General features: G+C 43.2%; 2 protein-coding genes across 2 annotated transcripts in view; one reads left to right on the top strand and one right to left on the bottom strand.

The window, feature by feature from the left end:
* The window catches only part of ABCB7 (ATP binding cassette subfamily B member 7), a 103,529-nt gene extending 88,181 nt beyond the window's left edge, over nt 1-15,348 (bottom strand). The window contains exon 1 of the mRNA XM_054996548.1: nt 15,200-15,348. Coding sequence (XP_054852523.1) covers nt 15,200-15,334 — 135 coding nt within the window. The 5' untranslated portion in view covers nt 15,335-15,348. The remainder of the gene's footprint in view (nt 1-15,199) is intronic.
* Nucleotides 15,349-19,516: 4,168 nt separating this feature from the next.
* The window catches only part of UPRT (uracil phosphoribosyltransferase homolog), a 30,405-nt gene continuing 22,731 nt past the window's right edge, over nt 19,517-27,190 (top strand). The window contains exon 1 of the mRNA XM_054996449.1: nt 19,517-19,809. Within this exon, the coding sequence (XP_054852424.1) occupies nt 19,517-19,809 (293 nt within the window). The remainder of the gene's footprint in view (nt 19,810-27,190) is intronic.

The raw sequence follows: 27,190 nt of genomic DNA, 5'->3' as shown, positions 1-27,190 counted from the left end.
AAAAACAAAGCAGTAGTAATTAAGAGCACAAAGTCTAAGATCAGTGAATATTTCAACCATTTTACATAGGCAAGCCAAGTATACTCAAAGACCCAGGCTTCTGAAGAAGTAACAAAAGAAAACACGAAGACTAGAGGGAAGCAGGTGGAAAGTAAAACACATGGCACTATTTTAGATGCTAAACGGCAATGAACCTTCCCCACTTCTATTCCCACCTGACTTCTCTTCCTTTATATTCTGAAAGCCTCCGGTCTCTCTTTCGACTTCAACTTTTCTTTTCAGTTCTCATGAGTAATCAACACATGTGAACCTCTTTTTTTACCTGCATATTTTCTACCTTTCTTTATGTTGGCTGTGATCTTTATTTCAAACATCTATATACTGCCATTTCAAAAGAACTTAAGGCAGCTAGTGTCGCTTTTTAAAACCACAGAAAACAAAACAGAATAAAAAACTGAACAACCCCCCCAAACAAAAACAAGCCCATCAAGTATAATATCGATCATAAAACATCGTACCAACATCCAGCAAGAACTGCAGTTAAAACGTCAGTGCAGTTCTAAGTAATCAGGGGGGAAAGACTGTTGAAAATGGGATTGCTTTATATGCTCATTTGAAGGATAGCAACGGGTTTCTTCCAGACTACCCTTTAGGAGGACACATTCTTAGGAAGGCTATTCCAAGAAAGTCAATATAGTATAGTGGTTAGAGTGTTGGACTAGTATCTGGGAGACCCAGGTTGAAGTCCTGGGTCTCTGCCCTGAAAGCTCACTGGGTGACTTTGGGCCAGTCACACACACTCAGCCTAACCTACCTTACTGGATTGTTGTGAGGATAAAATGGGGGAGAGAACAATTCAAGCCATAGGCAAATAAATATGCTTCTACTGGAAAGAGCCATGCACAAAAATGAAACCTTTGTGTCTACTTTTACCTCATTTTATTTCGCAGTTGTAATAACAAGATAATACAGAGAAAGCATGAAAACTGTATTATGCCTGATTTGTAAAGCTAAATACTTTCTTAACAGTTGCTATAAACGGTTGTTGAAACAGATTCAAGGGCTGCACACACATTATTAAAAAGCCTGTAAGAACTTGCCATAGCGATGCAGCTATTTCCCTTTTTTCTGGCAAACCTGGTTTTTTGGACAATTATTTATTTCAGAGGCATGACTGTAAAAAAAAAAACAATTACCAAAACTGTTTTTCTTTATTTGGACCATTTTGGCAAAGTTGCAAATCAGTTGCCTTCTATATGGGCATTAAATTCAGCAAATCATAAAGAATCTTGTTTAATGGGAGTTCTGGTTTGGGGTAATGCCGAGACCGACGTGATTCGGAGCTCCGGATCATCCGAGGTGCTGTTTTTTCGGCTGGTGGGGCACTCAGATCGCCCACAGCCTCCTGATTTCAGCTAGAAATCTGGCAGGAACGCTTGTAGCCCTGAGAGTGAAGGGTCTTGGCGGGTGGGAGGCTCTGAATAAAGGGCTTTCCTCCCAAGCCTTGAGATCCTCCTCGGAGAAGGGCGGCTAAAATCTCTGCAGCAGCTTTGGGAGTCATTAAATTGACATAGGCTCATTGTTCCCCAAGCCTCGGGAACGGATTTGAACAGAACTGGACGTCTGAAGCAGTGAGTACATCCCAAGAAGTTTGTGCTAAGTTAAGATTACTATCTCCCCCAACAGACTGTTTTACTGAACAAAGACCGAGTTTTTAAAAGAACAAGACTGAGATACCAAGCTGAAAAAGTATACTAAAGGACTGAGCAGTTTAATTTGAGGTTTGAGAGCGAGAAAAAGTTAAAAAGAGCTAAAAAAGAATATTGTTTTGCATACCTGTGGTTGGGGAGATAGCAACGCGGAGGGCGGATCGTGGGAATCGGAAGGTGCGCCACGAGACAGGAAGTGGAGGATAACAGACGGAGAGGAGATAGAGAGAGAGCGGCGAGGGAGGTCAGGAAGATCAGGAGGACCCGGAAGGAAAACAACGTTGGAAGAGGAAGTGAAGCACCCACCATTGAAAGTAAGGGAAAGGAAACGGAAGTAAAGGATTTACCACTGAAAGTAAGGGAAGATCATCGTAGTGACAGCATTACCATAGAGAAAGATCGCTCGACATTTTATATCATAGAGAAACATCGCCCGACATTTTAAGGTAAGGGAAGCCTCAATCGCCATTTTAATACAGGGCAAACGTTTAAAATTTTGATAATAACAATAGAGATTTGAATTAAAAAGACGGAGTTAAGAAAGAGAGCGGATTCGTGGGGACTCAAGGCAAGTCCGATGGCCTCCAAAAAAGAAAAGGATTGGCAGGTTGCCATCGAGAATTTGGATAAGAAAATAACAGAGGGAAATAAAGAGATTCGGGAGATGATACAACAATTACAGCAAAATTTAATGACGGAAGTGAAAGAAGCGATTAAATCGGAAATAACGGAGGTTAAAAAAGAGATGGAGGCAATAAAAACAGATTTACAGAATACCCAACAAAAGGTGCAAGAAACGCAACAGATGGTGCAGGACGGGGAGAAAAAAACGGAGGCAATACAGACAGAGACTGTGGGTATAGGCGAAAGAATTGTGATGATGGAATGCAAAGCAATGGACAGACAAATTCGTATGAGGGCGGTCCCGGAAAAAACAGATGGATTCGCTCTGAAACAAGTAGCTGAAATATTGGCAAAATTTTTGGGACAAACAGAGGAGGAAATGATGACTCACTTGGATATCGTGTATAGAGTCAATTCAAAATATGCAGAACAAAAGAATTTACCAAGAGATATTATTGTCCAATTGACCACAAGGAGAATGAAGGAGGAAATTATCAGAAGACATTTTGAAACTCCACTGGAAATAGCTGGGACATGGATTCGAATTATGAAAGAAGTACCATGAAAAGTACTCCAGGATCGGAAAAAATATAGAGATTTGGTACAAAAGTTGAAGGCAGCTGAAATTAGATATAGATGGGAGCTGCCGGAAGGAGTGACTTTTGAATCTCAATCAGGGAGACAAGTGATTAAATCAAAATATGCAATGGATGAATTTCTGATGGAGAATGGAAAAGACTTTCCTAGCTCATCCAGGTTATAATTATGGAGTACAAATTAATTTCATGGAATGTTAATGGACTCAATTCACCCTCTAAACGAAAAGCTGTGTTACATTGGTTATCTAAACAAAGAAGTAATTTGATTTGTTTGCAAGAGACTCATATTAGGTATCAAGATGCTAAAAATTTAATTAATAAAAAGTTAGGAAAACAATTTGTTTCGGCAACAAAGCAAAAGAAGAGGGGAATTGTTATATATATAAAGGAAGAATTGCAACCAAAACTAATAGTGTCTGATAAAAATGGAAGATACCTGGCTGTGGAATTTTTATGTAATGCAAAAAAAACTTTGGTACTTGAAATATATGCACCAAATGGCTCCAAGGATATATTTTTTAAAGACTTACAAGAACAAATAGAGCAATGGACTTACGATCAGGTAATTATGGCTGGAGATTTTAATGGAGTGGTAGATCTACAATTGGACAAAAGTTCATCAACAAGTAAAGTAAGGACGGGGAAATTACCAAAGTCTTTTTTTGAAATTCAGGAACAAGAAAATTTAGAAGATATCTGGAGAAAATATAACCCTAAAGCGAAGCAGTATACGTTCTTTTCAACTAGCCATCAATCTCTTTCCAGAATAGATATGATCTGGGCATCTAAAGAACTGTAGTGTTTACAAAAGAGACTGACATTTTACCGAAAATTAGCTTGGATCATAATCCGGTGATGTGGAGATTTGGAATGAGAAATAAGAAACGGAGATGGAGAATTAATGAGGACCTTTTGGGTGACCCAGAATGTGTCGAGGTGTTGAGAAGAGAAACGAAGTTCTTTGTTCAGTGTAATGTGGATAAAGGGGTGTCAACGCATATGGTCTGGGACACATATAAAGCAGTAATTAGAGGTGTGTTCATGGACTTAAATGGTAGAGACAAGAAGAAAAAAAGAAGTGAAATTAAAAGAGATTCAGGAAAAAATTATCCAAGTAGAATAGCAATTGAAAAAGAGGCCAGGTAAAAAGAAATTGTCGTATGAAATAAAGTTATTGCAAGAACAAATCAGGTTTATGGAAAATAAAGAAGTGGAGTGGGAGTTGAAGAAAATGAAGCAAAAATCATTTGAAGGAGCTAATAAACCAGGGAGATATTTGGCGTGGCAATTGAAGAAAAAGAGAGAAAAAAGAACAATAAGTAAAATTACGGAAGAGGGGAAGGAATTATATGATCAAGGACTGATTGAGAGAGCAGTCTATAAATATTATGCCAAACTATATCAGAAAAAAACAGTGGACTATGAAAAGATAAGAGACTATTTTGACATGATTGATTTACCTAAGGTGCCGGAGAAGTTGAAAGAGAAGCTTAGTGCTGAGATAACAACATTGGAAGTAGTACAAGCAATACAAGCTACTACAGTTGGTAAAGCTCCGGGACCGGATGGAATTACAGCAAAATTCTATAAAGTGACGGTGGAGGATTTGAAACAGCTGATACAAAAATTGATGAATGAGATATTGGAGGGGGCAGAGATGCCAGATACATGGAATGAGGCTAAAATTACATTGATACTGAAGGAGACATTAGACCTAAGTAATGTTAAGAATTACAGACCAATATCTCTAACTAATAATGACTATAAAATATTTGCTAAGATATTAGCGGAAAGACTTAAGGTCTGGTTAGTGGAATTTATAGATGAAGACCAAGCTGGCTTTTTACCAGAAAGGCAAATAAAAAATAACTTACGAGTGTTGTTGAATGCCATTGAGTACTATGATAAAAATCCAGGGAAGCAGGTTGGTTTTTTCTTTGTGGATGCGGAGAAAGCGTTTGACAATTTGAACTGGGATTTTATGTTCGTAACAATGGAGAAGATGCAGTTGGGAGAGAAATTTATACAAGCAATAAAGGCAATATATAAAAACCAATCTGCAAATATAACTGTTAATTTGGATGTGACAAAAAAGTTGGACGTAAGAAAAGGAACAAGACAAGAGTGTCCGCTTTCCCCACTTCTGTTTGTAATGGTATTGGAGATTTTACTTAGGCAAATAAGAGAAGATAATTCAATAAGAGGACTGAGGACAAAAGGATTTGAATATAAAGTGAGAGCTTTTGCTGATGATATAATGGTGATAGTGGAGGATCCAATAGAGTGCATGCCAAAATTAATGAAGAAAATGAAAGACTTCGGAGATTTAGCGGGATTTGTAATAAATAAGGTGAAGTCCAAAATACTGTGAAAAAATATGACTAAACAACAACAAAAGGAGTTGATGGATAAGGTGGAATGTGAAGTAGTGAACAAAGTTAAATACTTGGGAGTGGAAGTGACAGCGAAAAATATTGACTTATACAAGAATAACTATGACAAGTTATGGCAACAAATAGATAAAGATATGATTAGATGGAACAAAATGAACTTGTCCTGGTTAGGTCGTATTGCAGTAATTAAGATGAATGTACTTCCAAGAATGATGTTTCTACTACAGACAATACCTGTTGTTAAGGATAGTAAACAATTTGAAAAGTGGCAGAGAATGATGTTAAACTTTGTTTGGGCTGGAAAGAAACCCAGAGTTAAAATGAAAGTACTTTATGATGCAAAAGAAAGAGGAGGTTTACAGTTACCAAATTTTAAACTATACCATGATGCAGTATGTTTGGACTGGTTAAGGGAATAGTTGTCATTGAAGCATTTGAAGTTATTAGCATTGGAAGGATACAATAAATTATTTGGATGGCATGCATATCTATGGTATGATAAAGTAAAAGCAGATTCTATGTTTCTACATCATTATATAAGAAGAAGCTTGTTTGTCGTATGGACTAAATACAAGAAATATATGGAAGAGACTATACCAATGTGGATTATCCCTGCGGAAGTAGTAAACCCAAGAACAGAATATGCAGGGGAAGACCGGTTGACATATAAAGAGATTCTTGAGATAAAGCAGAACAATTATTTGCTCAAAGGCAATGATGAATTGCCATTCCAATATGGATGGTTTCAATATATGCAGATAAAAGACCTGTATGAGAAAGACAAAAGGAAAAATGGTTTTAGATTACAAAACTCTGAGATTGAGAATTGTTTGCTTCAGGGGGGGAAGAAAATAATTTCTAAAATATATAAGATATTATTGAAATGGTTTACAGAGGAGGAGGTCGTTAAAGTTCAGATGGTTAAATTGGGCAATAAATTGTAATAGGGAAATTCCAATGGAAGCTTGGGAAAAGGTATGGAAAAATACAGTTAAAATTTCAGCATGTACCACGGTGCGAGAAAATGTTTATAAAATGATGTATAGATGGTATTTAACACCGAAGAAGTTGGCCAATGGTAATAGTCAGATGTCTGATAAATGTTGGAAATGTAAACAGCATGAAGGTTCATTCTATCATATGTGGTGGACTTGTGATAAGGCAAGGCAGTTCTGGGGGGATATAGTAAAAGTTATGTCAGATATTTTACAAAGGAATATAAATAAAACCCCGGAATTGCTGTTATTATACATGAACCTAGAAGATTTTGATAAAATGGACAGAGTTATGGAGTTTTATATGATCACGGCGGCCAGAATGTGTTATGCACAGTTGTGGAAGACTCAGGAGATACCATCTATGGAAGATTCGATTCTGAAAGTTCTGAATATGGCAGAAATGGACAAGTTAACAAGGAAATTGAAAGAACAAGAAGAATTGGACTATACATCAAGCTGGGAAAAATTCAAGAAATATGTGGAGAAAAAGTGGGACATGAAGGGGAAATTGTGGTCTTTGGAAAATTAAAGGGGAGATAGAAACTTACTTAAGGTCAAAAGGGGGTATATTTTACTGTATCCTAATGGATTAGTATAGAGTTATAGTACTATAGTATTAAAAGGGTAAGAGTAAGATAGTATATTCATAGGGGAAAGTATAAGATTGAATAGTAAGGTTGAATAGGTTATAGGGAGTATATATGATATTTTAGTGATGTAATAGAAAGATTAGATCTATAATATAGATAATAGGTATCTAAGGAATAGTATATTACACATATATGTATTTTTTAGTTAGTATATGTACTTACTATATACTTATATAATTTTTATACTTTTAATTAAGATAAGTAGTATATTAAGCGTAGATAGTTAAGATAAGTAAAGAGATTAGATTAATATGTATAACATAGATATATATTATAGACTTTAAGAATTTATATGATATATTCTTTAGCTCAAGTTGGGTATGGAAAACTGCTGGGAGTCACCAGAAAAGGGGGGGAGGATGGGGAAAATGCAATGGGGTGGAAAATTATAACGATTTTTGTGTTTATGTTTGTAAACCCATCCAATATTTTTTTTAAAAAAAGAATCTTGTTTAATGAGAGCAAAACTAACTTTGAGAATTACAGAACTATGTATCTAGCAAAAGAAATCCAGAGTGAAGCAAGTGGCCACCTTTCATTACCTACTGCTTATTAGTAAACCCTGCATTTGGACAGCTCTGCATGGAGTCTGTGCAGCAAGCCAAAGGAACCTCTAGCCTGGCCAGGTCAAACAAGACCCCACCCCCACCCCCAATCTTCCCAAGGCAGACAGAGCTACTCCACATGTTGAATCTAGCCAGGGGTTCTTTTAGCAGCTGAGGCTAATGCTGTTTGCTCAGCCTGGGCCAGGCTCAAGAGTGGGAAGTAGACACTGCCAGCTTGCTTTGATTATCAATAGTCCCCTGCCAATCTTTTCTACAGAAGAGGACAAGCCAGGGAGAGTTTGCTGCTGAGGCTGCTCCACCCCAGGCCCTGTAGAATTAAACAGCCCTGCTGCAGAAGGGACTGCTGAGCTTTTTTGCCTGCTGGCTCTTTGGAACTGGATGGCAGATGGCCCCAACAGAAGTGGTGAGACATCTTTCCCTCTGTGCCTCTCCCCATGGAGAACTGTCACAGATTATGGTTGTCAGGTCTTGCCAGGCATCCCAAAGCACTTCACTGCAGCACTCAAAGTGTATGAGTTAAAGTTACTTTATTGACAAGTATACCCGTATCAAGATAGCTGTACAGGGTTATTGGCTGGAATGAGGCTAGTAACTAAAGCTAAGGGAATTATAGGTCAAAACCCTGCCCTCAATGGTGTAGGAAAGTCTGTTAAGAGTTTGAGTGTGCAAAGTGTGAGAATACAGGGAGGAAAGCATAAGCATTCCACAGTCTTTAGGTCTTTGAGACAGTTGGTGCAGTCTCTGCTAGACTCCAAGGTCACTCTGCCAGGCCAGGGACTGTTACTAAAACATCTGCAAGATAAGCAATTAAGCAGTCTCTCAGCACAGGGCAGCTTTGTATACTCTCAGAGGATAACACACAGAACACTGGCAGAACAGAACATCACTAAAACAGGAATCAAACACAACCATGACAGATATGCTGGGGCTTATCTGACAATGGTCTGACACCATCAACACGACCACATCAAATTTTCAACGCCAAATCTGTGGATACTGAAATCCAAAGACTGAAGCCATGAACAGACAAGACAGACTTTTCTACAAACCTGAGAAAGGCCCCAAGTTTGTAGAAAAATTTGAAATAAAAAAAAAAATTCCGGGGTCAACCCCCTCCAAAATAATAAAAGCAGTGCCTATAGCTTTAATAAGTGAATGTTTTCTGTGGCCGCTGCTAGGCAACCACAACGGTATTGCCACTTGTAGCCTTTGTTTCTGTCAATAAGAGTTAGGAGGAGGGGGCAGGACCCTTTCCAGGGCTGTTTGGGCCTTTGAGGGAAGACTCGGCAGGGCCAGGCCCACCAGGCAACTTGCTAACATGCAGCTCGCATGACTCACCCGGGCCTGGCTGCTTACTACTGTTCAGTATCAGCCACCTCACGAAAACCATTGTGGGTAGTGGCTAGAATTTCAGACTAGGATCTGGAAGACTCGGGTTTGAATCCCTACTCTGCCCTGGAAGCTCACTGAGTGACTTTGGGCAGTTAATATATTCTTAGCCTAACTTGCCTCACAAGGATCGGTGAGATGACAAGATGGAGAAGAGAATGGTGCAAGCCGCTTCGAATCCCCACTGTGGAGAAAGGTGGGGCATCAATAAAATAACAAAGCTGAAGATGGAGAGACAGATAAAAAGTAGGTTGGTGGGTAGGAAGAAGACAAGGAAGCCAGGAAGCGTGAAGATATGGAGGTTGCCAAGCAGAAAACAGCGTGGAGAGAGAAAGAGACAGGAGAAAGGAGGGCCCCCCCCCGCAAGTCCTTTTAAGCTCCTCCCTGTGCAACTGGGCCTTGTGGCCAGCACCATGCAACTCAAGTCAGTTTTCCTGGGAAACGGCTGCCGGGGGATGGAGGGAAGGAAAGGTGAAGGAGGGGCATATAAATGTAGGCTGGCAGGAAGGAGAGAAGGAAGCAGGAAAAGGGGAGGAACCCTGGGGACTCTCGGGAAAGGAAGAGGAAATGGTGGGAGACGGCAAAATGAGATGCCCTCCACAAGTCCTTGTAGGTCCCCTGCCTATAAATATGTTTCTTTGGATTGTGAAGGCCTATGGCCATATACAATAAATTATCTATTATAAATAGTTTAGTTTAGTTTATTGTTATTACAATCCAGGATCAGAATTTGCATCAGCATATACAGTAGTATCTAACAAATACATTGATTACATGTCTAAGCATATCTAGAAAGCTGGGCAATATATTTAAATACATAAAATTGTTAGATATTGGTTAAAATTTCTTAAGGGAGTTATGGTAATCTATCTAATTAAACTAATCAAGGTGCAGGATCTTACTACTTCAGCAGGGGTTTCATTACAACAAATTGCTAAGGATAGCAGAATAAAATTAACTATAAAAGTACATTAGTTTTAAGATTACCCATGTCTAAAAATTCAATACATTAATGTGTTAAAATAGATAAATTAAAATCTTAATTTTAATTAAGTGTTCTGTCTGATTACACTAGCCAAAGCACAGAACCTTGCGACCTTAGCAGTAATTTCTTTACAGGAATCAGTTAAAAGGAGGGCAGAATAAGACTGACTTGATCTGCCTGGGTAGGCAGCAATAACTGGTAAGATATACTTGGTTCGGATCTCCTGATAGAACTTACAATATAAAAGGACATGTTCTATTGTCTCTACCTGCCTGGATTGACAAGGGCATAGGCAATTTGCATATGGAATATGAGTATATCTCCCCTCCAAGACAGCGGATGGAAGGGCGTTAAAACGTGCTAAGGTGAAAGCTCTGCGGTGTTTTGGGAACTGCAATGAAAAGAGATAGCTAAGTGGGGTAAAATTTTGCTATTATAAATATGATTTCTTATTATGTACAAGTGTTCCCAAACACTTACCTCTGTATTTTTGCCATTTCATATTCAGCTACCTGCTGCAATTCTGCTGAGCAGATTGTAAGAACTTATCTGATGAGAAGAGTATTTTTAATCAGCAATCTAATCAGTATGGAACAGCTGTCAATATGCTCTATTTAGAAGCAGCATGATCATTCTATTGTAAGATCCAAGATTCTAGACAGAGCCAATGAAGCAAAAAAACCTAAAACAAACTTGCTCCCTTTACTTATGCAGTGAGATCTCTTCATGTAGTCCACACAATTCTTGTGACTGATGACAGAATAATCAGTTATTACATTTTTAAAAAATCACAAAGCAGACCAGTTGCTGGATACATGATGAGCAGAAAATTAAAGAGTTTGCAAAAAAAAAATGCTAATATTTAAGGTAAAGGAGATTCTGCTTTTGAGTAACTGTAGGACTACCAGTTCAGCTGCTACTTTATGCACAAAGCAGCAGCAGCAGCAGCAGCCGCCCATGGTTCTGTCTGTGTACTCCTGTCCAAGGTGGACAGTAATGCTCAAACAGCTGCTGTCAAGACTTTCTAGCTAAGCATCAGGAAACAGAGCATCAAATATTTTAGCCTGGTCTACACATCTAGCAGAAGGTGTTACAGCCCCAAGGTGACTGAATGGATACTACTACTTCCGGACACAGCTAAAGGAATCCTGTTTTTGGACATTCTCCTAAGGGAAAGAATCTCCCGTCAAGTAGAATAGAAAATAATCACAGCATGGATGAACTAGTCTTCCATCTTTTCTCCTAGTATATTAATTTTTAAGATGCAGAGAGGGGTGGTTGCAAGAAAGAAGATTCAAAATGGCATCCCTTACCTGCAGCGCTACTTCTTCAACTGTGTAGCATGTGCAGACTGGGGAGAAAGCAACAGCTGCTGGGCTGTATTACCAAAATCAGATGGAATTCTAACTGACAAACAGTAACACTGACTGCTCTTCAAGCGTAGTAATTACTAATAAGTTTGATCAAAATTCACAAATGCAGGTATATTGTTATACAGCTTTGAAACAAGACTCCAAAAGCATGTACATGAAAACATTGTTTAAACTGAGAAAATGTATTGTGTAATTAATACCAAACCTAAGCAAGGTTTGAGAAAAGCCTAGATAATGTTCGAGCCTTAAATATGAATTCTGACTGCGTATTATGGTTCAACCAAGTCTAAAAAAAACAACTGGGGTGGGGTGAAAGAGAGAGAATTACTAAACAAATGCCAAGAAAACAAGCAGAGATAAGAGTAGAAAATGTCAAGCTGCATATGAAACAGATAAGAGGATGAGGGTGTGCTGACCAGCTTGCAAAGAGCTGGTGCAAATAATTTACTTTCTGAAAGGCATTTTCCAGGTCCAGCTTGTGCCAAAAATTCATAGGTGTAATTAGCTATTCTAGACTTACGCAAATAAGAACTGTCTCCACACAACCAGGCAAGGGAGCTTTGGTAAGTGGAGATAATGGGGATGTTTTCCCAGGCTGCCAGTGTCCCAGTGATGGCCATCATTGATCTGTGTGGGTAGGCTGACTAGTGAAGATGGGCTGGATCCTAAGGATCCAATTCTTCAACAGCCGTTTTTTCCTCCCGCATCAGGAGCCTTTTGTTAATTCAAATAACTGGTCTGACTTCATTAACAAGGCTGTACTGTGTGAAGCAAACAGCAGTTGCCACCAAGCAGTGACAAACTATGCCAGAAATTTGTTTGAAAAGAAGAAATAAGCAGAGTTCTAATACTTAAGGACTGTAATTTATTAGTGGCTTATTGTTGCCACAGCTAAAAAGTTATCATCAAAAGTCTAAACACAAAGTTATAATGTTGTAGCCAGGTAAAGTACACTTGCTTGTCACTAGAAGTGTTCTGATAACATCCAGCCATTGCCATTTAGGCGCTGCCCTACTCTTCCTCCATTCCCAACTCAGCAAGGTCTGTTACATGCATATCACAATAGTGTTTAGGCTTTTTCATTATTGTTGCTTAGACTCACACATGTTTCAGAACCATCTCCCAAAGGAGAACCATCTCCCAAAGGAAAAAATGCTTTGCTGTACATAGCTGTATCTGGTTTAGAAGCAGTGACTAAGATCCAAAAAGCTACTTTAGGTATGCTCAAGAGTATCTCCAGCAGAGGTTTTGACTTTTTTCACTTTAACAACAGACACTTGCGATATCACTAACTACAGATCACGTGCCAACCGACCAGCAGAATATTGTCAGTTGACCATGTACTTAACTGCAGTCAAACAACGCTGGAAACCAACGCCACTGTGTAGGTGGCAGTTTCCCTTCTGTGGTGGTGCCATTTCTAGGCAAGGGCAGGAGGGGGTGCAACTTACCCACTAGACCTGCTGCAGTGGTTGGGGCAACCCTAGAAGCACAGGGAACTCACTCCTGCAGGCACCAACCAAACATGAGCAGGTGGCCTGTCGCTAATTTAGCAAAAACGCCTTTTTAAAAAAGACATTTTTTTTAGTTATTTCACTCCATTTCGATTTCGATTTCATTTTTAACTTTATAACTGTAGGCTGACTGGACATAACATTTCTAGAAATGTTGGGGGGGAAAGTTCAGGATTTCCCCCCTTTAAAAAAAATCCAGAAGCTTAGAGGAAATACATCCCTTAATTATTTCTTTATCAAACCTATATTTTATTTTACTACTTTAGCAACATAAAATGTATGAATGAATTAACATACAATGTACTATTTGGCATATTTATAGAATTTAAGGCCTATAAATACATCCATTTTATATGAGCAACATTGTGAATATTCCCAATGCCACAGAGAAAGTTTGCTACAAAATGTCTTGGCCTACACTGTGTGTATCTTAGTTTTTTGCCATCTGAGAGGCAGGGGGGAAAAGGAAGTTGAAAATAACTGCTCTTTAGATAGCAAGACCAAATAGGTGTGGTGTGCTTACAGAGATCAGTCTTAGAGCATTGAAAGCAACCACAGTCTCAAACATAATCCATATTTTGAGCTTCCAAATCTATAAGCCAATTAAGGTTTAGAGCCGATTTTCTATTTCATTTATTATGTGCCCAGCACTTCTGTTTCTGTGGTAGATCATCCTATGAAAGCTAAGAACAACTGTAATGGTCAATATCAAATATTACACCAGATCATACTGAAACTTCCTCAGTAATGGTGCAGCATAACTTCTGACATTATAATAATGTCTAGGCATAAAATGTTATTTGTGCCTCATCCTTTATCCAAATACTAACCTTCATAGACAACTCATTCTGGCACTGCTGCAATTAAGCAAAAGGAATATGTTCCCCTTTAAAAGCATCTCATCATCAACGATGTGCACCAGCACTTCAGTTATCAAGGAATAAGCGAGGAATAAGGAGTTTCCTTATAATGCAGCTCCCAGAAAACTACAATATACACATCACCAGAGCTATAGAACTGCATTAGGATTTCAATTTTCTTTTCAAAAAGTTTACACAGCAAAATTTGACCCTTTCCTTGAAGACTAAATTTCACCAGTGAATTTTAAAAAATGAATTAAACAGGAGCTCACCAGGACAAAACAGCAATAATTTATTCCTGCATGAACTTCTGTACATGAAAGCTCACTTCATCCTCTCTATAGTGGCCCAGGAAAAAACAATTCCTACACACACATTTAGCAAGGAGCACAACTGCATAGCTTGAAATAAAATATGTATTACACAATCCCTTCGGTAACTACTTTTGAAAATGAAACAATCATTCAACAAAATGAGGCATTTTCTCTTTGCTCTGTCTGAAAAGCAGCTTGTTATCATTCCAGATATATTTAACTTGCCTGCATTGATTTTATTTAAAGAATATATGCTTTACATATGTACTTAGATCATTTATACTCCACTTTTCTCCTCATTAGAAACTCGAAGTGGCTTTCATTGTTCTCCTCTCCTCCATTTTATCCTCACAAACCCTCTGTGAAGTAGGTTAGGCTGAGTGTGACTGATCCAAGGTCACCTAGCAAGCTGCCAAGGCAGCGTGGAGATTTGAACCTGGGTCTCCCAGAGGCTTGTCAGATGCTATAGCCGCTACACCACAGTGGTGTTAAAAAACAAAACACAGACTGCTTTTACATTTTAAAACAAATAGTTACAAATGCTTTTTTGTGGTCCATCGAGATAATAAAAAATATCAGGGAAAAAAGCTGCAAGATCACTCTATATGGCTGCAGGGTAGGGTTAAAATTTACAAAATGCTCAGATGTCAGATGCATGGCCCATAGCAGGCAGAATCCAACACAAACACTCGCATGGAAAACAATATATGACTAGCCATCTTTATTTTGGCGCCAGGTTGCCAGAAAACATCTTACATTCATGGAGTCTGTTCAGAGAAAATAATCATTACTGAAGAGCAAGGGGCAAGAGCTGCTGCAGCCTCGCGATTAAGGGGTCGAACTGTGAGCCGGCTCTCCGCCGCTTCGAATCCTCTTACTGCCACGAGGGCCTTGGGGAAGCCTCCCCCGCTCTCGGCAACGCTGCCTTGGCTCACCGCTCTGACGGGGCGCAAATCTGTCCAGGAGGGCAGTACAGAAGCACACCGTTGTGGTTATTATACGAGGGTCAGGATGAGCGCCCCGACCGAGCCGCAACCAAGGCGAGCCCTGCCCTGAGAAAGCCGCAGCGGCGACGGGGGCGGAACTGCCTCCCGCGAAGAGACCCAGAGACCCCCTCCCTCCGTCGCCCCCCGCCCGCCTTCCTCGGCATCGCCCGAGCAGGCCCGAGAGGGGAGCGGAGCCTCCCCGGTCACCACCCCGCTCGGCCCACCCCGGCCAGCCCCACCTGCTGACTGCGAGCCCGGGCCGCTCCCGACGACGCCGTGGCTGCCGCCCGCAGCAGGAGCCTGCGCCGCGAGAGGGAGGCGGAGGCGGCCGAGGCGCTGCGCCAGGCCGCCGGCGAAGCCCTCAGCAGCGCCATGTTGGAGAGGGACGGGGAGGATTGTGGGACACGGGAGGACCGAGAGGAGCCGCCGCGCCGCTAGACCGGCCTGCGATGGGAGGGCAGACGGAAACCGGAAACGAGTCGCGTGGGGAGGGGCTGGAGGGGCGGGGCCAGAGGCTGCGCGGAGATCGCGCTTTCATGCAGCGGGTGATGAGGCTGTGTCTGGGTTTCATGCGGCCGCCGACGTGTTCCGTGAGGCAGGAGCGAATGCCGCCGCCGCCGCGGGGTCCTCCTCTCGCTCGGTTCACCACCCAAGAATAAACCCCGCCGCCGCCCGAGCGGCCGCCTGCAGCTCGTTTCCCAGTGAACGGGGCCGCGCCTGGAAGGAGAGTCGCCGCGACGTCTGCGCGGGACCCGCCGGGCAGAAGGGACGCCCCAGCCGCGCCAGAAACAGCTGGCCGGAGGCTCGCCCTGCGCCGGCTTCCCTGCCTGCTGCATTCCTCTTCCCAATCCAGGAGCTCCGAGCGGCCGAGCGGCCCGCTGTCCCTAAGGCCGGGCTTCAAACCTCCTGCGCGGATGGACCGGGAAACGAGGCGCGCTGCGCGCAAGGGGAGTTGCCGCCTTGGACGGTGCGGAGGATTCTTCCTTGCGTTTCGCAGCTTGGGCAGTGCCACCTTCCGACTGGATCGGTTCGGACGATATAGGCACGAATCGTACTGGACAACCCCATTGCAACGTTCCACAATCATATCTTAACCTGCTTACAATATGAGAACGACAAAGGAATGGTGCTTCGTAATTATGCTGGGAGGAAATAGCATAGTTAAGACTTTAGGTACAATGAAGAATAAAGGCCAAAACTTGCTTACAGGTCAAGCAGCTCCATTTACATTGCAACCTTATGGAAATAGATCCAGAGGAGTTAGCCGTGTTAGTCTGTAGAAGCAAAATCATAAAAAGTCCAGTAGCACCTTTAAGACTAACCAATTTTATTGTCGCATAAGCTTTCGAGAATCACAGTTCTCTTCCTCAGATGCATGGAGGGCAGAAAGAAACTGGTCAAATATAGGGGAGGGGAGGAGGAGAGAGAGGATGTAAACAACTCCTTTGATATGGAAATGCAAACAGCTCCTTTTGATGTGGGGATAAGTTTGGTTGTGTAAAGGTTCAAAGGAGTTTGGCATGTTAGTCTCTGTAGTAGCAAAATCAAAAAGAGTCCAGCAGCGCCATCAAGACCATCCAATTCCACTGCAGCACAAGCCTTCGATAACCACAGCCCTCCCCGCCAGATGCATCTGACAAAGAGAACTGTGGTCCTTGAAAGCCCACGTCAGGTGCCACTGGACTCTCCCTGACCCCGCCTATGTAAATGAAATCAGTTACCTGTGATAATGAGATAACCATTCATAGCCCCTACTCAGTCCCAGCATATGGAAAGTTACTCCAGTCTAAGTCCATTGACTTCAGTGGGCTTAGACTGGAATAACCATAGGATTGCGCTGTGCAGTGCACTGCTCCAGAATAATTAGGAGGCGGATTCTGGCTAAAGCAAACAAGTATTGCACATGGTGTCTGTGGAACAGCCTGCAATAACAGGGTGATGAGATGACCCATTATAGTTCAAGTGCTGTTAGCATATACACCAGGTGTACAACAGTACATCCCACAACATGTTAACAATGAAAAGGGTTTTTTTTTCTTAACTACACTCTAACAGATTTTTTATCTACATCTAATTAAGGTTTCCACTGTCCCAAACTAAAGATTTATCTTTACCTCTAGACAGCTTTCAGCACTCAAGACATGGAAAACAGCACTCACTTTTAAAAAAGGCTGCTTATTGGTATAAAATTATTTTTAGGGTTATTTTTGCTATATTCTCCCCTCAAGACACAGAGACTTCTTTTAGAGTTTCTATATTTCTTTTATTGAAATACACTAATCTTTTTAAAGAAGCAAGATATTAAAAATATATAAATCCTACAAATAACACAGAAAAGCTATAAGAATTAGGTTTGCTAACATTTCCTAATTAACTCTTAAGTTTAAAACAAAGTTTCTATGAAATGCATTAAGATTCCCATAGCAACGATAAGATTCTCACCTGGGTCTCCATGAGATTTCATTCAGTCAGAAATCTAACATATTCTCAGAGTTTGTACTTTTATAGGTTATCTAAGAACTTTTTCATGTGATAGCATAGATAAACTATGATTGGTTTATTGCTTAATCATTCATATTTTCTATTGTATAACATTCTAATTACCATATGTTCCCTGGAGGATGCTCCACTCAGTAGACAAACATCTACTGGTGATCCCTGGCTCCAAAGAGGTCTGCCTTATCTTGACCAGGGCCTTCTTGGTTCTGGCTCCAACCTGGTGGAACTCTCTGTCGGTGAAGATCCAAGCCTGGCAGGATTTGCTCTCTTTCTACCGGGCCTACAAGACAGATGTTCTGCCAAGCATATGGTGGTTGAAGCAGACAGGCCACCTAATTGGCCGCCTGCCATTGCTGTCCATCTGCAGCTGGCCACCCGGCCCCACAGGTTCTGTTTCAATAGGTTGCACAATATGTGTGCTGCTGTTTTTAAGAAATCTGTGTTATAGGTATTTTTATCTTGTTTTATGCTGCCATGTTTTATTATTATATGTTGTATTCCATTTTGAGGCCGCTTTGGGGAGAGCAGATTATAAATATAAATAAACATTTAGCCAAAAAGTGACAATATATCCAGCTACAAAATAAAACTATAAATCAGGAAATATGACAGGAAAAGTTAAGTGAGTAGATTGCCATGGGACCATTCTATGATTAGAGGACATTGATCTAGATACTGTCCACTACTATTAATTAGCTGTCAAAGATGTTGTTGTTAATCAACAAGTTAGAAATAACTACAGGAGAGTTCATGCAGAGTTCATAAAGTTCACTGGAAATGTGCATTGCTCAGTATATTATGCTATAAACCATATATCTGTTACAGTACTTCTGTTACAGAGACCAGGTCCTGAGACTAAGAACCACACCTTAGATAAACATAGAAATTATGCAGCCTTCATGCATAAATGTATGTACATTTAATTTTACAGCTTGTGAAAGCAGCTCTCAATTTAGGGCTCAACAGGAAATGCTTTTTCTAACTGCAAGTTCATGAAAAATATATCCTTTCCCAAGAAGCTAGGGTGGTTGTTCAATGTACCACCAAGGAGGAACTTGCAGGGTGGTACAGAGGTTTACTTAAATCTTGGTCCTTCTAAGTATAGTGCATAGAATAGAAACTAGCTAAAATTTAGCAATTACCTTTATAAAACATGTTGCTTGGGATCAGATTCTTGGAATTTAAAGGGTCCACTTTAAGAAGTTTCTACTAGCATTGGGAACAAGAACGTGCAAGGAACTAAGGCAAGTGTGTGTGGGGAAGGGATGGTCCCCAGTCAGTGGAGCACTGGCCCACCATAAGGAGATGGATCCTCTTGCAACATCCTTTAACAGTTGGGTGCATGATGAATTTTCACAAAGTGCAATTTTTGTCACTTTGCCCATGCTACAGCTATCAAAACTTTCATCTTATAAGCAGATTCTGCTGTGTAAGTGTGGCCTGTACTTCCCAGGAAAAGACACGTGGGATTGCAGTCCTAGTGGTACATGTTAGATTGTTTCCAGGTTAATAAGAATGCCTTTGAGTCTGTTGTACAAAAGTCAATCATACCTACGTCCAAATAACTGCAGATACTACATTGTATTCTAAATATCTAAACTCATTTTAAAAAAGGTTCTTGTGATACTTTTGAATTGGACAGAATAAGCATTCAGCAGCAAAAAAAAAAATCTGTTGCCTTACCTGGTATAATATATGACACGGCTTATCTGTAACAATCACGGCTTCCTCTCTCCCAAAGAATCCTGGGGAGCGTAGTTTATCGAGCATTCTGGGTTACAGAGCTCTAACTGCTGCTGCCCCTTGCAAAACTACACTTCCCGGGATTCTCAGGGGGACGACGGGAGCGAGCGGCTGTGAAGCCCGTTGAGGACTGAAGCCGCGCCGAGAGCGAAGGAGTGCGCGCGCGCGAAGGAAAGGGGCGGGCGCAGAGCCTGCCAAGCGGCGCCCCCGCCGTCCACGGCGGTTGAGTGGCAAGCCGTCAGCCAATGGGACGGGGCGGGCCGAGGGGGGCGGGCGGAGGCGGGGGCGGCCGGGAGGCTGGCGCGTGGCGGCGCATGGAGGCGATGCCCTGCCACGAGCGGCGGGCGGGCCCGGAGGCGGCGGCGGCGGCGGCGGCGGCGGGGGGCGCCGGGGGCGGCCGGCAGCTGCGCTTCGCCGAGCGCGAGGGCGAGAGCAGCCCCAGCGCCAGCGCCAGCCCGGGGAGCAGCCAGGGGAGCGGCGGCTGCTCCTGCGCGGCCAGCAACGGCGGGCCCTGCGCGGAGGCGCCGCCCGCGCCGCTGGGAGCCCAGCTCAAGCTGCTGCCCATGAACGACCAGATCCGCGAGCTGCAGACCATCATCCGCGACAGGTGCGCGGCCGGGAGGGGGTCCCTCGCCCCGTCCAGCCTGGCCGGGCTGCCCTGCGGCGGCGGAGGGGAGCCTGGTGCTCTGGGCCGGGGAGCGAAGGGGCCGCGCTGCCCCCCGTCCTTCCTTCCTCGGCTGGCCGCCGGCCCGGCTCTGTCGGGCAGAGCCTCGCGGGGGCCTCCTCTGCAGCCGCGGCCGCTGCCTGGGAGTGCGCCAAGGGCCGGCTGTGCGGGCTGGCTGACCGGGGACCAGATGCATGGGGCGGGCAGAAGCCTGGACTGGGTCTGGAGGGTGGGCTGCGGCCGCCCGCCCGCCCCCGCCGGTCCTGAGCAGACAAGCCATTGCTATGACAGCTGCGTGCCCGTGAAGCTGGGCTTGCCAGCTCCAGGTTGGGACATTCCTGGAGATTTGGGGGGGGGGCTGGAGCCTGGAGAGGATGGGGTTTGGGGGGAAGAAGGAGCTCCGGAGGGTCTGGTTCTGTACAGTCCACCCTCCAAAGTGGCCATTTTCTCCGGAGGTCCGGGGGGGGGGGGGTCTGATCCCTGCGGCCTGGAGATCCCTTGTAATTCCAGGACATCTCTAGGCACTACCTGGAGATTGGCAACCCTACTTTAAGCGGCCACTCCTGCTGAGTTCGCGAGCAGCCACTCTTTGCCGCAGCATCAGGAGATTATGAATTCAGCATTTTCAATGATATTTCAGATGGTTTTAAGATTACATCACTTTTGTGTTGGGGTGGTATGCCTACCTCTGTTGTTTGGCCTGGCAAGTGACTGGTGAGGTTGGCTGGCTTGCAGTTGTCCCACACCGTATACCAGTGATGATGAAGAACTCATTTCAGAAACAGTGGCTGTGAAACAACAGCAGCCTTTGAGTGTGCCGTGCATGCAGGATAATCGTAGGCATGTTTACTCAGAATCACACTGTAAAGAAATAGACATGCCCCATTTCCAGGCTGCAGTTCTTTGCACATTTGTTTCAGAATAAATTGCACAGAGTTTAGTGCATAAGATCAGGTTGACAGTTGCGCAACTTGGCAAAAACATCCTTCTTGACTTGTGGCTTTGTCCCATACTTTTAGGAGAGAGCAATGTGTAGTTCAAAGAAAAATTCTTCTGGTCATTTTCCTAGAGCAGATAAGACAAAAAAAGTCCAGCTTTGGTTTGTGTTTTCACTACTACTATGGTATCTGGACTATATTTTCTAAAAATATTTTGTTATTTTCCAGTAATGTTTTTGTGTTTGTGTACAGTACATGCAATAGAGTGGAAATATGTTCCTATGTCTATTAGTGCTGGACCAAGCCAGGATTGTAGGTTAAGCCTTCTGCCAAGGTGCTTGCCACCTTTAGTGTACAAAAGTAAATAAAATACAGGTTGTGAGTTTATCTGGCTGGTGAGGCTTTCTTCCCCAAATGGGAGGAAAACGCATGCGTGCCATTTGCTTGCATATGAATCTAGACTCCTCATGGGGTGGAGGGAGAGGCTGAGTGGGGCGATTCTGGTGTCATCCACGTGAGGACTCTTACCCACACAGCAAATCTCCCTCTTGTATGTCTTTCGAGTGTGCAAAATCACAGTATAATTGGCCGTTTGTGATCTTTGCATTAGACAGTATTATCACTTGTAAGCAGGGCTTTTTTTTGGGAAAAGAGGTGGTGGAACTCAGTGGGTTGTCCTCCAGAGAAAATGGTCACATGGCTGGTGGCCCCGCCCCCTGATCTCCAGACAGAGGGGAGTTTCGATTGTCCTCAGCATGGAGGTCAATCTCAACCCTGCTCTGTCTGGAGATCAGGAGGCGGGGCTACCAGCCATGTGACCATTTTCAAGAGGTTCCGGAACTAATTGTTACATTCTTGTCAAGTAATGCTGGTTGGAAAGGTCCTGTCACTTCAGTAGCCTGATGATCTCTCTCTCTCTGTGTTTTCCAAAATGGAGCACAGACCTTCTGTTTACAAGGATGGCAAGTAACAAATCAAAAGGCAGCCTTGCCAAAGGGGGTATCTTTGAGATACTGATGTTCAAATGTGAACTTCACTGTGAACAGAAAAAAGGTTAGAAATGAGCTTCATTCAAATGCAGTTTTATTTCACTTCCTTCGTTTAGGGAAGGGGATGGGTGCGGAAAATAGCTGGAAAAGAATTGCCATCTTGCTGTCAGAGTAAATACAATCTATTTTCTAGTATATGATTAACATATTTGTACCCCGTGGTGCAGAGCTGCAGTACTGCAGTCCAAGCTCTGCTCATAACCTGAGTTCGATCCTGGCGGAAGCCGGGTTCAGGAAGCTGGCTCAAGGTTGACTCAGCCTTCCATCCTTCCGAGGTCGGTAAAACGAGCACCCAGTTTCCTGGGGGCAAAGTGTAGATGACTGGGGAAGGCAATGGGAAACCACCCCATAACAAAAAGTCTGCCAGGAAAACATTGTAATGCAATGTCTCCACATGGGTCAGTAATGACTTAGTGCTTGCACAGGGGACTACCTTTATCTTTAACCTATTCCACTTAAAAATGGATTCAAAGCTGTTTACAACACCCATGATAAATATAAATATAAATATATTTTAGAACTAAGCAGTTAAAAGCCAAAGTCCAAAATTCCCAAGCATAAAACCACAAGAGCTTTTTAACATAAAGTTTTATCCCAGTGATGCCAGGGAGGGGCCACCGGTTAGTGGCAGAGTGTCTTCTTGGCATACAGAAGGTCCCTGGTTGATGCCCCAGCATCTCCAGCTCAAACGACCTGGCAGTAGGTGATGTGAAAGACTTCAGCCTGAGAGCCAAACAAGATGAGACGCCTGACACGTGGGGGACACGTGTCCGTTTCCCACAAGGTTTGACGGGAAGTGTAGTGAGAAAGAACCCCTGCCAAGGAGAAGAGGGAGAGAATCCCCCTGTTCTCCCTGGCAGAGGTTCTTTTTCTAGGCATCTAGTGTGACTGACTGCCAGCATGCTCGGCTCAGCTCCTTCCCAGCCTGGCTTGCCTCCCTCTGACAGGGGAGGTGGGTGGAGGGTGCTTGCTCCTGTCTAGAATGCAAGCGGAGAATGGAGTGTTGCCATGCGAAGCCTTTGTAGAGAAGCCCCTGCCAAGGCACCACAGACGAACGGGAAGGCTGGGCGAAGCAGGCGCGGGGCAGGCAAGTCAAGGCCAGCCCTTCGCTTCCTGAGCCGCTGCCCTGGGCTGGTGCACTGAGGGGCGATGCAGGACACCGAAGAGGGTGCATGGAGAACTGGGCAGGATCCCCGCACAACACCTGGCCCGTTCATCCGCGGCGCCCTCGCAGGGGCTTCCCTACAAAGGCTTCGCGTGGTGGCACTCCGTTCTCCGTTTGCCTTCCGGACAGGAGCAAGCACCCCGCCCACACACACACAGCCCCATCAGAGGGAGGTGAGCCAGGCTGGGAAGGCGCTGAGCTGAGCATGCTGGGGGTGGCAATCAGATGAGACACCTAGAGAAAGAACCTCTGCCGGGGAGAAGAAGGAGATTCTCTCCCTCTTCTCCTTGGCAGGGGTTCTTTCTCACGACACTCCCTGTCAGAACTTGTGGGAAACTGACACGTGTCCCCCACGTGTCAGGTATCACGTCTAGTTTGGCTCTGAGACCCTGGAGAGTCACCATCAGTCTGATACTGATGGACCAAGAGTCTGATTCGGAGAGCTCCTTGAGGGGCAGTTCCATAGAACATGCCTCCTATGAGATTTACTTGTGCTCTCGTAATGACAAAAAACACACTGTTACTTCATGAGCAGGGGTTTACCTATTGGGTAAATGTATCGCTAAAATGAATCTGACTTTAACACTTGAATTTCTGACACACTTAATAGGTGGATTGAGGACAGGTCTGAGCTTGTTGTCAAGGAAAGACTAAGGCATAAAAGAGTGTGACGCCCCACTTGCCTTTTACTTCATTTTGGCAACCCTTTACTGACTTCTCCCAATGTTAATGCTGTGGAGTGTGTCTGGTGATCACGCATGGACCTTTCCTCATTCTGTTTATTGTGCTGCGCCTGCTGTTAGTGGTGAGACTGTGACTGTCTTCCTTTTGCTTTTCTGTTGCAGTTTTCCTGTTCCTCCTTGAATTTAGTCTCCAGTTTCAGTTTCTTGTAGGCTGGAGTTGGTTGTTTGTGGGGAATTTTGCAGTCATAATTTTGCAGCCAGATTATTTACTACTTTAGTATAAAAATGTTAAATCCATGCATATCTGCAATTTATAAAAAAAGATTAAACTGGAACCAGAGATTACTCAGTACTTGCATGAACTCACGGTTGTTCTAACCTTTAAGTTTTGCAGTAGCTACTTTCTGGCTAGACTTCAGCTGGTTCCTGAAATGCACAGTGCATGGTGAGGACCTGTGTTTTCATATTGCCAGAGTAAAAACTCAACTATCTATAATGCTCCAGGGGAAGTACGAGTGTTGCTTGTCTTTTCTGACATAGTGAAGTTACTGTATTATCACCCAGAGGTAGGTCTTGTGCCTTTGGCCTGTCACTTTTTTCATTATAAAATCTTATTCTGGGGACCTTCATCAAATTCCCTCTCTTGGTACCAAAACAACCATTTTTTATATGCAAGATTTATTTATGGTAAAAACCAGTCTAATGTACTAAAATAGTGCTATATTTGGTGTGGAAGCAGAGAAGTAGTGAAAGGAAGCAAACACCTTGATAGGCAAACTTATCTACAGCCATAGGGCATTCCTGAGTTCCCTAATTGTCACTGACTTGGCTGGGATCTTGTTACTGGTAAAATATATTTGAGGATTTCATGTAGAAAAGAAAGATTTGGGCAAAAATCGAGCCATCCCCCGCACAGCTGTGACAACAGCAATAAAAGCATTCGGACCCTGGCCTGGCAACTTCACCTTCTGAGGACCTACTTAACAATAAGATACAGCAGCATTTCATCAGCACATGGATGGCACACTAAAGATATGGATGATCTCACTCAGTGGCTTAATATAGATGTTAGAAAGTATTGGTGAGGGGAGGACCAAGCCCTGCTGAACTCCATACTTTGAGCCTCATCCAGATGAATCACCATTTCTGAACTTGACAAAAGAGGCCAAAGCCATCAGTGGCAATCCACTCCCACCAAACTAGCCTGACATTCACTCTGTAAAAGTGACATAGATAGAAATTTTTATCTCAGGTTAATGAACCATGAGTACTAGGCAAATTCATGGACTTATGGATAGGTAGAGGGTTATTTTTACCTCTCCTTCCCGCCCCTCCCCAAATTGCCCAAGGCAGCTAACACTAAAGCAACTCATAATAATAGACCCTTTAAAATACACTAATACCCACAGGTGACAGCAGCAGAAATTGCTAAGAAGTCACAAGAAAATAAAATAAGTTTTGCCTGCCATTTAAGAGAACAATGTGGGAGTCAGGTGTGTTTCCGTTCATAAAGTGTTCCAACTTTATGGAGTGCCACAACTGAGAAAGCCCTACTACAAATCGCCACCCACCTGATCTCTGAAGCAAGGGCACTTAGAGCGTGATCCTTGAGGGCTGTCTCATTGAACAGACAGGCTTGTATGGGACCACTTGTATCTGAACCACTGGTTCAGATCCCCTGATTCTTGCTTAACCAAACCAGTGCATGTCTGAAACTCTTTTAATCATTAATTTGGCCTGGCAGGTTATGAACGAACAGATACCCAGTAATGATGCAGAATGAAAGGTTTGTTAAATTGACAAAGGAAGCTTATACATCTGCTTCATTAAAATATCTCTGAAACTGATGACGGGTCCAGGAGCTGTACTTCATTTTGAATGTGTCATGCTGTCAAGGCTGCAGAGTGGCAATTTACACAAGTATTGTTTGCTAGCTGGAAATAAAACACCATTATGCAGAAGGAAAGAGGGTTCTCTTAAAATAGTTGGTGAGAGATTGGAAACACGAGTAGTCACTTGTCTTTATTACATTTCTATAACAAACAAAAAGAGTAAAGAGTCCAGTAGCACCTTTAAGCATAAGCTTTTGAGAATTACAGTTCACTTCGTCAGATGCATCTCACTGTCATGTCTGTGCCCTATCCATGCCATACTTAATGCTGACCTATTGTCTCTGAACCAGTGGTTCATGCCATAACTTGATGCCATATTGCCAATGCCATAACTGTTTCCTTTCACAGGCTTATTGAAGCTCCAGGTGCCTTATTTAATGGACTGTAGAAACTTTCAGTGCTTCTGACCTTGTACCCTGCTCACTCCCATGCACTGCTATGCCTCAACTTTGATCTCTTGCTTTCTCAGTGTCTAGACTTGATAGTACAAATATGTGAGACGTTCTCAGAACGAGTTTGCGCCAAAAGTCTTGTTTTACTGTTGGGAGGGGGAAGGAGCAAACGTGTGTGTTAAGAGGAAGGATTTTCCCACAGGTCACTATTCCTGTCAACCTGTTCTTACTGCTTAGATGCTTACCTTGCTTCTGAGTAACCCTATGGACATATCTGTGGAAATGATCTGATTTCTGAATAAAGCCATTTAACCAAGAGCCTGGATTTCTTGCTACAATGGTACAGGGATCTTTCTGCCATAGCCTGTCACCCATAGCTTGACACTGATGAAGAGAACTGTGGTTCTCAAAAGCTTATGCTACAATAAAGTTGGTTAGTCTTAATGGTGCTACTGGACTCTTTACTATTTTGTGACTTCAGACTAACACAGCTAACTCCCCTGGATCTATGAAACAAAAAGAGGCAACCCTGCAATCAGAGCTGTACCAACCAAAGGGAATAACCCTGCAAGGCTAATTATTTCAACAACAAATGAGTAAGTTTGTACAAGCAATCAATCAACTATAGATATAGAATATTTTTGTATTTTTAATAATACAGTGCAACGTGCTCTCAGTGCTAGTATAACGATCTATAAATAACTTACTATAAATAACTATATTATAATCAATAATCTGATTCCATCATTACAAAGGTTAAGAAAATGTTCATACAAAAGTTAAGATTATTATTAACCGATTCGGTTTCGTTTTCCCGGCCATGTCGGACGTTCCTCTCCGCAGGTCCGGGGGGAACTGTCTGAGCAGCCTGACTGGGCGGTTGACCCCCGAGGGTTAACCTCCAGGACTCCCAGTGAGGGAGCCTGGATCTGGGGCGCCGCGGGAAGAACCCTCTGGAAGTAATGCAGGGGGTAAATTGCCCGCTTGCTCCAACGGAGGCCGGCAGACTTGCGCAGCACCGCGTGTGCTGCCGGGCCATGGAGAACGGCAATAAGCAGATTTAAGGTGAAAGCCTGTAAGTAAGCGAATCCCTTCTGATTCTTAAGCGTATGTGAAGGATTGGTGGGAGCTGAAGCTAAGAAGGCGCGGATTTCTTCCCCCTTTACCGAGTTTCGGAACTCAGTTGGCGTCCCCCCCCCAAGATG

Source organism: Eublepharis macularius, chromosome 13 (assembly GCF_028583425.1).
Source record: "Eublepharis macularius isolate TG4126 chromosome 13, MPM_Emac_v1.0, whole genome shotgun sequence".
Taxonomy (NCBI): Eukaryota; Metazoa; Chordata; class Lepidosauria; order Squamata; family Eublepharidae; genus Eublepharis; species Eublepharis macularius.
This window is presented reverse-complemented; position numbering and strand designations above follow the sequence as displayed.